The sequence below is a fragment of the Balaenoptera physalus genome (genome assembly GCF_965194825.1).
Source record: "Balaenoptera physalus genome assembly, chromosome: X".
NCBI lineage: Eukaryota > Metazoa > Chordata > Mammalia > Artiodactyla > Balaenopteridae > Balaenoptera > Balaenoptera physalus.
The window spans coordinates 15457952-15473681 of record NC_138903.1 but is presented as its reverse complement, the minus strand read 5'-3'; the positions used below and the strand labels follow the sequence as shown (position 1 = coordinate 15473681).

General features: G+C 41.2%; 1 protein-coding gene across 5 annotated transcripts; it reads right to left on the bottom strand.

Moving 5' to 3' along the window:
* Positions 1-1492: 1492 nt before the first annotated feature.
* Positions 1493-15655, bottom strand: SCML1 (Scm polycomb group protein like 1). 5 transcript variants are annotated; one of them, XM_082447226.1, is made up of 7 exons: positions 15445-15604; positions 11007-11155; positions 9369-9497; positions 6125-6229; positions 5157-5724; positions 3725-3876; positions 1493-2421 (listed from the first exon to the last, which is right to left on the bottom strand). In XM_082447226.1, exons 2-7 carry the CDS (start codon positions 11034-11036, stop codon positions 2296-2298), a joined length of 1110 nt encoding a protein of 369 aa, XP_082303352.1. In that variant the 5' UTR covers positions 11037-11155; positions 15445-15604; the 3' UTR covers positions 1493-2295. The 5 variants fall into 5 exon arrangements, with proteins under 5 accessions (XP_082303352.1, XP_082303354.1, XP_082303355.1 ...); XM_082447228.1 differs by lacking the exon at positions 9369-9497 and adding an exon at positions 9934-10014 and having other exon boundaries at positions 15445-15603; XM_082447229.1 differs by having other exon boundaries at positions 9369-9446; positions 15445-15602.
* Positions 15656-15730: the final 75 nt, after the last annotated feature.

Below are 15730 nucleotides of genomic sequence, written 5' to 3'. Positions count from 1 at the left end.
GGCATGGCTTTCCTGGCTTTGAGAGGCCTTTTGGGAATTCGGTCTGAGACTACTTCTGAAGAATTCCACCACAGCCAGTTTGGAGGACCCTATGTGGTCAATTGACCAGACTTATTCTGTAAACAAATTTAGTCTTGATTTGGCTGTGTTTCATGGAGATGAGGGTAATTTTAGAGAGGAAAATTTGTTTCAGTGGATGTTAAATTCTAGCTCGGCTAATTGTCTGCATTAATGAAAGTTATTGTGTTAGCCATACTTTTTGCCTTGATATTCAGGATGGAGAGAGAATTCTCTAGTGAAGTTGTCACAGAGTATAACTACTCATGACATGTATCACTGCTTGCTCTAAGTCTTCAAGCAAGTAAAATCAAATCTGAGGCTTTGACATTAATGGTTGCGGTTATTAAACTTTATTGTATTTTAAAATCTAAAAACTGTAAAACATAGTATTTATACAAACACCTGAGGACTGTTCAAGTGGCACAGCATCTTCACACAAACAATTTGAAAGAAGGACAAGTTTAAATTAGAATCTTGTCTTGTAACACAAAAGAAATAACATGGACGAAAAAGCCCTTTGAATCATATATGCCCAGTAAATAGTTGCATTTGCTTATAAAGTACACTTGGTTTTCTAAAAAGAAAACATACAGTCTTACCCCTGGTGAACATCTTACTGGCATTTATAACAAATGGCTAATACAATTAGCACCATTTCTCATAGCTTATAACATTACACTAAATATTACACAATATAACGATGTAATAAATAAAACAACAATGAACACGTTCCATGTGAAAGTTCTGATTTTTAAAATCAAGTTTAAAATGACAAATCAGAACTGATGTACCTTCCAAAGTTTAGTAGGATAAATGGCTCAGAAAGGAAATTAACTAGAAACATCGCACAAGACAGAACTTCCCTGTAGGGAAACCCTGAAGTGTGAGCTGAGAGGTACCAGTGATGTCAAACGATGTGCATATGTTTTACAGAATAAAAAAACTCACTATATGTAGAGTGGATCTTTACCTCTGTGGAAGTGTAAAGTGCCATTTTAAATTAAAAAAGAAAAGATTTACTTGTGTGTATACTTCAGATACAGAATAAAACATATATATGAAACAGTACCCATATGAGGAATAAACAGATAATAAAACACATCTTTAAAAAACTTGGACATAGGGCTTCCCTGGTGGCGCAGTGGTTGAGAATCTGCCTGCAAATGCAGGGGACACGGGTTCGAGCCCTGGTCTGGGAAGATCCCACATGCCGCGGGGCAACTAGGCCCGTGAGCCACAACTACTGAGCCTGCGCATCTGGAGCCTGTGCTCCGCAACAAGAGAGGCCGCGATAGTGAGAGGCCCGCGCACCGCGATGAAGAGCGGCCCCCGCTTGCCGCAACTAGAGAAAGCCCTCACAGAAACGAAAAAACCCCAACACGGCCAAAAAAAAATTAAGTAATTAAAAAAAAAAAAGTTAAAAAAAAAAAAAACTTGGACATAGGCATCTTCGTGGAGAGATGTGAACAATGAATGCCTAGTTAAATGTTGAAGCTTAGACAAAATAAGGAAGTTTTAAAATAAAACATATTAATTGAAAAGAATATAGTCAGACTCCACCCAACCCCCCCTTGTAGTGTAATATCTCTTGCATAAAATGACTATCTACCTTATAATTTTAAAAAACTGGTAAGAACACTTCAAGGAATCTTAAAAGGCTGCTTTTTTTTTTCTTTAAACAGACACAGGTAAAACATACAGCGAAATAATAACAGAAAGGAAAGTGATTTATGTGGCTATTCCCTTTCAGGAAACTGATAGAACACAAACAGAACACTGCAGTAACAGACATAAAGTAGTTGAGAAAGAGATGATATCTACAGTTGCATCTTTAAATTCTCTTCTAAAGAAAACTCCTCATGGATTTCCTTAAAGAACCCGTCAATCCTTCCCTGACTACTTTCCCCTTTGGGATTTGGCTGTTTTGGTTTTACATATAAACATTAACCAAAATCAAAGGTGTTTCTCTGTTTCCTGCATGAAGTGTATCTGTAAACTATGCAATGAAAATAATGAAAAGATACAAAGAACAAACCACCAGTTTGACTTTGCTAGTGCTAACATGTTAAATGGCTTCTAAAGAAGTAGACTGGACTGTCCCAGGGTTCTGCGATTTTGGATACACTGTATTTTAGAGGAACCTTCTACACAACAAAAACTTCTAAGGGCAGAGAAAAGATGGCATTGGTCTCCCTAGAATTAAGTCCAATCTAATCTACACACTTTTTTAATTGTCTAAGTATCTGTCTTCTTAAGCCTTTCAATGTAGTGGCACAGCTTCACGGCTGTCCCCAGCTTAAGCCCCATGTACTTCATCATCATGTCACTCTTGAGCAGCAGCAGAGCTTTCCCGTCAATTTCCTACAGAGAGAAGGAAATTAAAATAATTAATAAAGCTTTCATATTTTATCAGAATGGTTATTCCTTTCTATGTAAGAACATGTAACACCAATTAGAGGGCAGCTCATTCCAGATGTATATTCTCTGAATATGCAACTGCTTGATGGAAGCTATTAAAAATCTAATTTGTACAGTGAAGCATCACTTAATCATCTGTAAATTTGCTTCAAATTTTAAGAAAAAGGAAATTTAACCTAATATCTTAAAAATGTCCTAAGCATCAAACGACCTAATTTTAAATATCGTGTGTTGAACAAACTACTGCATAGCTGTGACAAAAAAGTAAAAACTATGAATGGTAAAAATGGATTTCAGATGGTCATTAACTTTCTTAGAAGGGCTGGGAACATAAGTATGTCAGCTATAAGTGTGCTATACAGTGCTGTCTTAACACTGAAAGCTAATCAGTTGTCGGAAGCTAATTAGATGCTAAAAACGAATTACTGATTTTCTTACCATATTGAAAAGGGTGCATCAGATATGTGGGCACTAATTTTATTCATTAGGAAACACTATAAAAAACATTACTTGATAGTCACAAGGTATCCTCCAAATGTAAAAAAGAATTAATTGACCAAATGATGCTGCTGAAGCATATTATTTGGTTTTCACAAGTTCTGGTTTAAAAATAAAACTGTACTGAATCATATATCACTGGCTGAAGGGACCTGAAATCCCTCACAGTACTGCCTTTGTCAGGTACCGTCTATACACTTTCTACTAAGTAAAACTAGAAATTAAAGAAATTAGAACTTAAAATTTAGCCCATGATGTTACTTTGTAAATGGCATAAGGGTATCAGCATCCCAAATCATCAATAACCATATAAGGTCAACAGAATTGAGCCAAATGGAATCAGTTGCTGGATTCATCGGGCATCATAACAAGGAAGACACCCTGTCACAGCTGTGGTCACCCCTCCTACTCACGGTCCTGGGGCCGAGCAGGGAGCAGGTGGGGAGGAGGAGCCCTGTAACTGTTGTTACAAAGGAGAAGACACCTGAGAGCGGCCATGCCGAATCATCTTCTCTTGAGAACTTGAAGACTTGTAGTATTTTAGGTACTCGGGTACCCATTTAAAGCACAGATCCAGCCTCCACCCTTTAAGGCTCTAACTTTGGGCAAAGTAAACTTTCTCGCATATGGAAAAATCAGTTGATAGGGTTCCCCCACCATCCACACTAATCAGTATCCAACTGAAGGGCCTGCACAGAGGTCATTCAAAGTCATTACGGCAGGAAAACCGGATCAAAAGATACATTACATGTTGCCTGAAGAGGTTGGTGAGGGTGCCTGATGTCTGAGGATCTATGTGTTTCAGAAACAGGATCACTTCATCCACAGACCAGGTTGAAGGGTCATCAAGTAAGCTCTGTCTGAGGACACTCGGGTCACTTCCAACTGGTGAACTTGGAGCTTCAATGAGGGGAAAAAAGACAAATCGTACTTGACCTGATCATTATCCTGAAAGAAGAGATGTTAGGTAGGGAGGAATTGTCTCATTCTTAGAACCTTCTGTGAAGTACCCCGGCATGGACCCAGGACTCCAAGGTAAAATCCAGGGAAAGCCTAGTAAAGATGACGTGAGGATGGCTACTCAAGAATGTCCCACCTGACCTCCCCCAAACAACAAAAGCAGCTTCGGAAGACACCTTAAAGTTTCAAAGATCATAAAACAGACTGAGCAATCTGAGGCCTCTTGGGCCACAGCAAAATACAGCAAAAGATCTGTTACTTGGGTTAAATTAGGTTAATCTAAGATAACCTATTGCTCTCTTACTTTGAGAGAAATTCTTTGAAATACTTCATCTCTGTCCTCTTGGTCTCTCCAAATGAGGTTTATTTTACTAGCTAATTGCAATGGAAATCCCCAGAATTTAGTTTTATAATTGCTTAAATTTATTCACTTTAATCAATGAATTTCAATAACCCCCATTATCTTTGAGAACCAAATCAGTTCTTTACTGAATCTCTTCCATGGCTTTAAAATTCACGTCTCTCAAGGCTTAAATGCGTATCTGAATTTTCAAAACAATAAGACTTCTGCTCAGCTAGGTCAGAAGTAACTTTAACATTACACTGAATACCTCTTTCAAGTTTCACTGCATGGTAATAGATATTCTGGTTGAAGGTTTATGTTTAAAAAAGAAATACGTGAGGCGTGAGACAATTTAGGTGCTCATACCTCAAAACGTTTTAGGTGTGCTGTTCACTACGTTGTACCGAAATTTCTTTGTGTCCAGACAGGTATTCATTTACTCAGCCAGAGTGCTCGACTCCCTAAAGTTAGCATGTGGTAACGGACGCGGCTTTTGTAATTCGCCGGACCGTCAACACAAATTTGACCTTTGTTCCTGTGAATTAGCCTAAAGTGTACCTTTTCTCTCCTGTCATCTGGGCTCTGGCCATTTTAGGAGCATTTTAATTATTTACACAGGGAAAGGGTAAAGAAAAACAGAAGATAAAAAAACTCACAATGGGATCATTATGAGTATTAGTGGAGAAGAGGCGTGTCAGTTGACTGGCACAGTGCAGGCATGTCATAGACACTCAAGAAGTCTTAGTCATCCTTCTGAGTGCTGCCCCAAACTAGCCCTCAAGATGGGAAACAAACAGCTTCCACAAGCTTGCATCAAGGGTGCTGAGGAATATAGAGTGAATAATGCTACTTGTAACATGTGTCAGTTCACACTCACCGAAGCCGGTCTGGAGGTAGACAGGTGAGCCAGCATGGCAGAGTCTATTGTTTTCCATTAAAGCTGGGTAGACAGTCGTGTCACGGTTATGTGCTGGACTGCGTTCACCCTGGGTCAGCATGGTTGCAGGTTCGGCTGCAGTGACCTGGGTGGCTAAGTAAAGACCGCAGGTGCTGTGGGCCGCTGGACTGTGGCAGCAAGGCATGGAGAAGGAGCCCTGCATGGGGTCCTCAGGCATGTAGTACTGCTGGTAGGAATGCACGGAGCAGACGGAGGGGACCTGGCTCTGGCTGAGGCCTGGCTCCTGCTCCTGCTCCGGCTCCTGCTCCTGCTCCTGCTCCTGCTCCAGCTCCAGCTCCAGCTCCAGCTCCGCACACTCCTTGGACTGGACAGATGTTCCCATAGGGTTGCTCTGGGAATCATTTTCTGGCCTTCGTACTGGCGAAGTGGGGCTATAACTTTTAGGGTAAGAGAATGGAGAGCAAGGCTCCCTCTTCCTCATTTTCTGGTATCTGATCTTTTTAGAAAGCAGGTAATTATAATTTTTATATGGATATCCAAGTGGCTTCTGAAATGACAAAAACCCAGCATAAACCAACTGTGATTGAGTGCAAGAAAAAGGAAATAAATAGTAAATACATTCATAATTACTTTCCATGGAAGATTGCTTTATATTATTAAAGATAAATGCTCTATTTTGATTACATGATTTCTATTCCTCTTCAACCCTACATTTTAATTGCATTTTATATATTATGGTTACAAACATAAAAATACCCATTGTCATACATTGCTCAAACCTAAACTTCAGCATTTTTCCAGCAGAGGTTTAGTCTCCCATCTGCTGCTACAGCAAGTATAGATCAGCCTTGCTCATCTCACAGTTATTAGTTCTCTCTCACTTCTGACTAGCATCTTTAGAAATCAGAGGTTTATTATAGTTGTGAAAATATTTTTATAACACTTACACGATTTTGCCACAATGACTTCACACAAAAACGGTGGATTTTTGTAACCTTTCCATGAATGACATCAAACTTCTTATCCAGGTTTTGAATAGCATCACAGATGACCTATTATAATACAGAGTATTAGTAGTTTCTACTTCAAAAGGAAAGGAACATAAAAAATACCATTAAGCCAAACTCAAAGTTTGAAAGTTTTCAAGCCATCAGAAATCTTGTTTCCCACTTGATGCCTGGCTGTTGGTGACCCAGAGCCGAGCTGGCTGAGATAAGGCACCCCAACCTCCCACTCAACTACTCCATGTCACGCAGGCATTTTAAGAAGCTTGAATACTGGGAAGTAAATGTACCACAATTCCTATAAGCCATCACATTTATGATGGAGTCATTTTACAGCAAGGAAGGTGCTATTTTAGGAAAGAGATTTTTCAAATCTGCTAAAAGGCCAAAGAGCCTCTTTCCATATAATGATGGTATAAACTAATAGGCAGTGAGGGGTCCACTCTGGAAAGAACAGTGAGCCAAATACAACAGATGTGACCTTTGGCTTCAGAGTATTTTAAAGCCATGCAATTAACAATTAACCTTACAAAACCTTTGAGTACGCGGCCCCTGTATGCCAATCAAGTATGTGACTGATAAAACCGGAGAATTCTTGAAATTCACAGAAATTTCATTCGGGCAAAAATACACTTAAAAGGCCAGAACCATTACATCATTCATTCAAATAAACATTTATTGAAGGCCTACCACCTGTGAGAACTACTTTGCTAGATGCTGGGAATGTGGACATTAAAAAGAAAAAAGACAAAGAAAAAGGAAAAAAAACCAGCTCCTACCCTAAGGAACTCCCATTTTAGCTGGAGAGAGACAAGTAAAGAGACAAGGTCAACAGAGAAAGTGACCAGCAGCCTGGAGCAGTGGATTTCAGTGTGCTCCGTGGGCCAGCAGCACCGACACCATCTACTAGCTTGTTGGAAATGAAAACTCTCCCACCTCAGACCTACTGAACTGGGAACTCTGAGATCGAGGGCAGTGATCTGTGTTTTCACAAGCCCTCTAGGTGATTCTGATGCACGATGAAGCGTGAGACCCACTGGCTCTCAGCCCTGAATAACTAGCACAGGCTCTAGGGGAACACAGTTGGGTTCAAGTTACTTAACTTCTCTGTTGTTCAATGTCCTTATAAATAGAATCAGGATGAAAACCTCTCTCAGTTCTGTTGAGGACAAAACAACGTGCTACAGTATTAATACCGACATAATAATAATAGTACATGATGACTGGTCTGATAGTGCTCAGTCATCTATTAGTATTATTATTGCCACGATACAGATAAGAACAAGAGGCTACGCGTGCACAGAAGAGCAAGACCTAATCCAGGCTGGAAGTCGTGGCAGGATTTTCGAAGAAGGAGGTATCTGCGTTGAGAATGAAAAGATGAGAAGGTGTTCACTAGGTAGAGATGTACAGAGGAGCATACAGGGCAGAAGGAACAGTATATTCTAAAATACCCAACAGATTAGGAGTATGGGATTAACTGATATAAACTACTATACATAAAACAGATAAGCAAGGATTTACTGTAGAGCACAGGGAATTATACCCCAAATCTTATAATAACCTATAATGGAATATAATCAGCAAAAACCCCGAATTACTATGCTCTACACCTGGAACTAACACAATATTACAAATCAGCTATACTTCAATACAAAAAAATTAAAACAGAAATTAAAAACACCCAAACAGGAAACAGGAAGTCAAATGTTTAGAAAGTGAACATAAATGACGATCAAAGAGCTGGGTTATGATGGGAAGGAGAGAGAGGATGACAGCTATAGAGGGATGGGAGGCAAAAAGGAGTGGTTTTTTTAAACCTGTGGGAGAATGACCATGCTGAGGGTGATGGAGACAGAGGCTGAAGACACAAGAGACAGGGCGATGAAGGGAGGTGTCTGAGCACAGGGAAAGAGGGTCAGATGCAGAAACCAGCAGAGGTGTTAGCCTTACAGAGGAAACACTTTTCCCACTCCAGTGGTCAGGAAGGAGGTCGTGAGACATGGATCCAGGCAAGTGTGAGGGCTGTGGGGAGAGGAATCAGGACTTGGAGGGGATTTCTGCTCCACACCCTCCATTTTCTCCACGAAATAAGAGAACAGGATTGGGGTTGCCTGAGGATCACCAGTCCCCAGTGGAGGTCCTCCCCTCTGCTTCCCAGCCTGGACAGGGCTGGGGTTTTACTAAAGGGGGTGCTGGGCGAGGATTAAAAAAGGACAGATGGAAGTGCTGCACCGTGTGGTCTAGACTGGTAAGGGAAGGCGCTGAAGAAAGGAGGGAGCTAGCACACTAGGAGAAATGGAGAGCATCCCTTAGCTGTGACTTTGGAACCTGGGCATGTCTGAGCGGAGATACTCTATCCCACCACATCTTGCACAATCGCTCAGAAGGTCCTGGCAGAGCAGTGTCAACCCAGTTCATCGTGGATGCTGATGTAAAGCAAGCAGGGGAGAGCACTGCTCAAAAATCAGAACTCCCTACGTCGTCCCTGCATTCCCACTCTCTGTACATCCTTCCCCGGAAGACAAGACACGTTCCCTTTAACTATTCCACTGCTGTTCTCTATAATGATGAAGACTTCCATAAACATTTTTTACTTTTCAAAGTATGTTCATTGTATTCAAGAAACTTTTTTATATGTTAAGAAACATGTATTTGTTTATAAATGTTCACTGCTTCTAGGGTATGCCGCTCACAGAATCCTTGATAATTACATACTTCTATCAATCTCCACCAACACGTCAATTTTTACAAAATCCCCTCAAAACTATGGAAGATAAACTCTTTAAAAAATGGTGGGCTGCCATTTTGTTTCAACTGAGATATCTTGACATGCATTTAGGCACATACTAAGTTTTATCCAAATCAGCCAACTTCCTTTAAAGATTTTGTAGGGGAAATTAATTTAGTATTGAGCAATTTAGATGAAGGAGACATAACTATTATACATTTGATCAGTTAAGGGCTTTTACAAAAGGCTATGAAACCTCCATATTGCTATTTCAAAATTTTCACCTGAAGATGCTATTCTAACTAGAAATTGTTAAAAAAATCATCACAATGAGAGCGATAATCATAAGCAATTTGATACAGCAAAATTTCAATTGTACACCCCTTTATATGATATAAAGAGAATTTAAGCTTAATATTTTAGAAAACTACATTTGAGAGACAGAACTTTTTGTACCTGGCAGTAAGTAAGGACATCCAGAACTGTTTTTTGTTGCTCTTCGTTGTAGGATGTGTTAGATTTAACACTTGCCTGCTGATATTTTAAAAGTTGAGTAGTTAATACTTTACTTCTATGAAAGTCAAACTGAACAGTAAGTGGGAAAAAAAACACTATTTATTTAACTTGTTTTTATTTTTCACCAGCTTTTCAAAGAGTTTCAGAAGTATTAATCTAAAGCAGACACAAAATTAAAAAACCCCTTGTTAATATGAGAATGAAAATGATCGCTGCTAATTAAGAAAGGGATTAAGGAAAGAATTTATTATATCAGAAGGACGGAGGTTTAGAGTTTTGCACTGAATAAATGAGTAAAAACTGCTCTGAATTTTCTACTCTACAAGGAAAAGAGGGAAGTGAAATGGTTAATTGCTCATTGTCTAATGAAAGGAAGCAGACAAATTGAGGAGCGACTAATGTTTTCTTGAGTGTGAGTTTAGAGAAACTCTAGTTTAGGAAGAATTTTTTCTTTAAAATGGTTAAGTGTTAATATATTTGGCAAATGGCAATCTACATTACTTACATCATTGACATATGCAGTATTTGGTTCATATGCATAAAGAACAATGTTATCATCATCATAAGCAGGGATTCGTGTCCTTATCTAAGGAAAATTTATTAATAAATTAAAAGGAAAGATGACAGAACTTAAAAGAAAAACTGAGGACTTCAGTTTCACTTTCAAGAAGCTCCAAAAACCAATTTGTGATATCAAGGGACCTTGGTAAATACTATGACTATAGGAAAAGATGTCCTTGCAAAACTGTTTTCTCATTAACTTAACCACACTTAAGACATCGTTTTCCTCTTGTGTACCTCGGGGTAGAAAGACCATTCTTCTAGTAATTTAGCACCAGAACTGCTGTAAAAGCAAGTATTTCTAACTACAGAGAATCCTGTTCATGGCTTTTGAGTTTTAAATAGACCAACAGTACCACTCTGTGGACAAAATAGGAAACCCTTAAGCACCTATCTTTTTTTTTTTTTTCCCCCTGCACTTGGAGGCTTGTGGGATCTTAGTTCCTCCACCAGGGATAGAATCTTGGAGTCCGAAGCACTGAACCACCAGGGAATTCCCCACACCTATGTTTCTTGATAAATTAATCTCTAAATCACCTAAAACATTTTGGGGGGAAATAAGACAGGGCATAACTAAGTAAAGAGACAGTAAACAGCCATTACATTTCATTTAATAACTCTTTATTCTAAGAATGGATTATGAACTAGAGGAATAATCTTAAACATATGTAGAAGTATGTATGTCTGTTTCAAAAGAGAAAATAATGTGGAATTGGGCTATATATTGATACTTATAAAAATATACCATGTTACCTTTGTATAGGGCCTTATGCTTTGCAAAGTGCTTGCACATAATTATGTGAAAAGAGTCAGAAAAAAAAATGACTCTTGGTAGGTAGTTAAAATTTAAAAACTTGCACACAAATGTTCATAGCAGCTTTATACGTCACTGTCCAAAACTCATGAACTGTGTATTTACAATCTCTGCATTTCACTGTACAAAATTCAATTCAATTTAGAAAAAAAATAGAACACAATGAAAAGAACAAAGACAGATTTTCAATTTGAAATACAAACCACATCGACTTCACTGGAGCAGCTGGACATCTTTTTTGTGCAACCAGAGCAACTCTGCTTTCTCTGAGCTGGGCCTAATTATTTTTAAACTTGCTGGAGGGTTATTTGCGAAACTGTTTGGTCACCTAGGACTGGTAAATCTTCAACTCCTGAAAAGCAACGCATAAAAAAGTTACTTCACCCACTTACTGCCTTAATAAACTTAATGTGGATATGTTCTCAGAATACCAACTCAAGTTGAACTGGAGTCCTGGCTGAAGTTGAGAGAGCGACAAAATGAGAATTCTTCCATTAGTGATTTAGAATAAACCTTTAAAAACTGAAGGGCTTTATTGCCCACGCGTTGGAATAAGAATCCAGATCAAACACAGTTCCAAATGGTGAAGCAGATGCTCCACAACCTAAAGGCTACAGAGTAAGTGCTGGAGACAAACGAACAACAGAGCACGAGTCCTAACTGCTTTAGTCAAGGAGCTCAGAGGCTTTTTACTCAGGGAGGCTGCGGGCCTCCAAATGTGAGTCAGGAGTCTCTTCTGGCTTGGGCCGCCCACCACGGTGCGGCCTGGAAAGACCACCAAAGACATCGCCTCCTCCCCTGCTCGGTGAAAACTGGGTGAGATTATGTCTAAGGTCATTTCAGTGCTAAGATTAGGATTGCTTATGAATACTTAAACTGGTGTTTTCATACAAAGGAAGACTACACAGCTATGAGAATAAACCAACTATTGCTACACACAACGAGGAGGACGCATCTCAGGAATCTCAAAACCAGAACCTTGAGTAAAAGCCAGACCCAGAAAAGAATACAGTGTATGAGCTCAAAAAGAGGCAAAAGTAAAAGACGTCTTTCTAAATTAATACCTTTAGATATACCATAGCCACTTCAACAACTTCTTCGTTTCCTATCTTGCAAACAGGCCATGATTTGTTTAACTAGTCCCAAGTCATGGATATTCAAAAGTCACTCCTCAAGTCTTGCTCTTACAAAGAACACTGCAGAGCAGGCTCCCACCTCTACGTGAACTCACACAGAGAATAGTGAGTTAAAGTTTCCCAACTCTAGGGACCATTTCTTATACTCTGACTGTATTTCTAACAACTTTGTTTTAGCGATTTAAATATATAATTTTTCTTTAAATTTGAACTATACCACAAAGTATAGATAATAGCATCTAACAGATTTTACTGCTTACTCTGTGCCAGGCAATGTTCTAAGCACGTGATGTATGTTAATTCATTTAGTATTCCTGACAACCCTACAGGGCAGGCTCTATTATCATCCCCATTTTCCTTAAAAGAAAACTGAGGCAAAGAGACTTTAAGTAACTTACCCAGGTCTCACAGTAAGTAGTGCAGTACGACTCCAGAGTCTATGCGCTTTACTTCTTCATTATTAAAATCACCTGGAATCCCTTTTCGACCAAGAACAAAATCAAATCCAAAACTCCTACCATGGCCTACAAGGTCTTTACAGTCAGGTGCCTCCACACTGCTCAGAGGTCACCTCTTATCACTTGTCCCTTTGCTCTAAGCCTAAGATACTTACTAGCTGGCCTTTTACAAACAAAGTTTGCCAACCATTGTTAGAGACTCTTGACAGACAGTTCCCTAATGGCTTAATTACAATGCTGCTAAAACTCGGCTGTAGACACAGAGGCAGCATACATGGAGTCTCCCAGCAGACGCCCACCTGGTACCTCTCTCTCTCTCTCTGGGACACTGACAAATCAACGCGACCTTGCACTCTTTGAACCTCTGCGCCTGCCATGTCCTCTGCCCTCAATACCCTGCACCCCACAAGACCGCTCTACGTAGGAGAAGCAACTCAAAACTTCAAGGCTTCATTCAACTTCCATCTCCACAAAGCAAAGGTGCTATGTCACCCCATCTGGAAGTGACACTGCTCTCCCAGAAGTACCAGAACACTCACATTTTAACGCTTTTAAAACAATTGTCACATGTTGGCTAGTTACAGGAGAGGCAACATCAAATAGCACTAAGACCTTAGGGTTTGGGTGCCAGCTCCTCCACTTACTAGCTGTGTAACTCTGGACAACTTACTTCTCTGTGCTTTTAAAAAAAATCTGTAAAATGGGGATAATAGTACAAACCTTATAGAGTTATGAGGATTATGTGAATTAATATATGTCAAGTGCTTAGAACAATGACTGGCATAGCAAAGGCACGCACTCTTTATTTATTTATTTATTTTTGGCTGTGTTGGGTCTTCGTTTCTGTGCGAGGGCTTTCTCTAGTTGCGGCGAGCGGGGGCCACTCTTCATCGCGGTGCGCGGGCCCCTCACTATCGCGGCCTCTCTTGTGAGGCGCAGGCTCAGTAGTTGTGGCTCACGGGCCTAGTTGCTCCGCGGCATGTGGGCTCTTCCCAGACCAGGGCTCGAACCCGTGTCCCCTGCATCGGCAGGCAGATTCTCAACCACTGTGCCACCAGGGAAGCCTCAAGGCACGCACTCTTGGCTACTATTATTTTATTATTTGGGTAGTCACGACATCCTCCCAATGAATCTATTTGTCATGGAGCACATGGACTGTAAATTCTCAGGATCATAACATGTAATTATCACTCACATTGCACCCTTCACTGCAGATATAGCAACCATTTCCCTTAAATGAATTTTAAGTAGCAAGGCACTGTGCAAAGAACTGGGCTTTAAGAAATACCTGAATCTGAATCTAAATCGCAAAATTTGCTATTTTGCTTTAGGCAGGGATTTAACCCCTCTGTGTCTCTATTTCTTAACCTGTAAAGTTGGAATAATAGCTACTTCACAGGGCTGGGTTAAGACCAAATGACAGTTAAGCACTCAGCATCATGTCTGGTTCCCAGCAGGCAAAGCATAAGTTTTAGTTCCCCTTCACTTCTTCCCGCAAGGTAAGTAAAGCTTCTGCAACATTTTCTTAGAGCCCAACTATGACTAGATTATGCGAAATTAATATAATTCGTTGAATTCAAAATCCTGCAAAAGAAGTTTACTTAAGGTGAAGCTCATTTACATTTTACCACAGGAAGTCTAGACTCTTGAAAACGTAAGAACAGGAAACCATCTGGTTTTTAAAAAGACACATTTTAGGGGCTTCCCTGGTGGCGCAGTGGTTGAGAGTCTGCCTGCCAATGCAGGGGACACGGGTTCGAGCCCTGGTCTGGGAAGATCCCACATGCCACAAGCAACTAGGCCCGTGAGCCACAACTACTGAGCCTGCGCATCTGGAGCCTGTGCTCCACAACAAGAGAGGCCGCGACGGTGAAGGGCCCGCGCACCGCGATGAAGAGTGGCCCCCGCTTGCCACAACTAGAGAAAGCCCTTGCACAGAAACGAAGACCCAACACAGTCAAAAATAAAAATAAATAAATAAATTTAAAAAAAAAAGACACATTTTAGACATTAAAGGCATTTCAGACATTTTTCAAAAGTCACTTGAGGATTCTGCTCCCAGGGTGTAAGGCATTCCCTTGCCATCAACTTATCACGACGACGAGGGATGAAAACGGCGTTTCACCCAAAAACCACTGCAAGGAATACTCGGCAAAACAGGGCAGATTGCAATAGCCAGACCCCTCCACATTTTTTTTTTTAAACAAGACCGTGTCAATACACGATCACTTTCTAAAAATCCTGTCAGGACTCTCAAAAGCAGCCCTTCCGCTGGCCGTATCAAACTTCAGCGGCTACAAAGTCGGCCAGACTGGGGATAATGCCGCCCAAACTGTATCCCCATCACCCATCAGGGAATCGAGCCCATGCCCTGCTTCATAAAACACCGTGCAGAAAAGTTGCTCGTTAAATCACGATTTGTAAACATTAAGCCAGTTTAAAACTCCAGAGCAGTCCGACTTCAGGGAGAGCCAGGTAAAGGGGGGGAAGCGATCCCCAAGAGACGAAGATATCAAACTACCGTGCTCAATCCACATCTTTACTTTGTTTAGCCTCGCGTACGTATTTACAACAGTGAGGCTGCACTGTCTTTGATCTATCGCGGTTACCATCAAAGCCTCAGAATCAACGTTTGCATCTCAAAAAAAATGTTACAACGAACCAACTCGCTAGTTAATAGATTTTCCAAACTCAAAATTCTAACAAGTCTGAGAGCCTTGGTCGTTCGTCGCCCCCTCACCCACCAAGGAAGAGAAAGGATGAAAAAGGACCAGCTCTTAGAAAGTCGGCACAAAGTACTCAATAAGCGGCCACGTCTCAAGCGCCTACGCGCTGGCATCCCGGGAGGGGCGGTGGGAACCACCCCGAATCATCCCAAACCACCCCAACTGCAGCGCGGCTGAAATTCCAGAGCAGACTCGGTCTTTCCGAAAAGGCAAATCCTTTCTCTTCCCTCAGGCAAACGCTTTCTCTTCCCTCAGGCAAACCCTCCTCCCCCGCCACCCCGCTCCGGAGCCCCACAGCCGTGAAGTAAAATCGCTCCCTACCTGCTTCAGGCGCACACCTAAGACGAGAAAGTTCAAAGGGAAGAAAAAGTGCCACTTGAGAGGCCTTTGCTGGCACCAGAGCCCGCCAAATCGGCCTCCGGAGGGCCCGGGAGCCAGGTAGCAATGGCGCCTCTCCCCGCGCGGCGACGGTTTTAACGGTTATCACCGCTCGACGCCTGAAACGGTCCTCGCGCCGGAAGTAGGGCCCGACCACGTGACGCGCCGGCCGGAACCCCACGGAAGCTGAGGCGCAACACTCGTGCTGGTGAGCACCCGCGTACTTAGG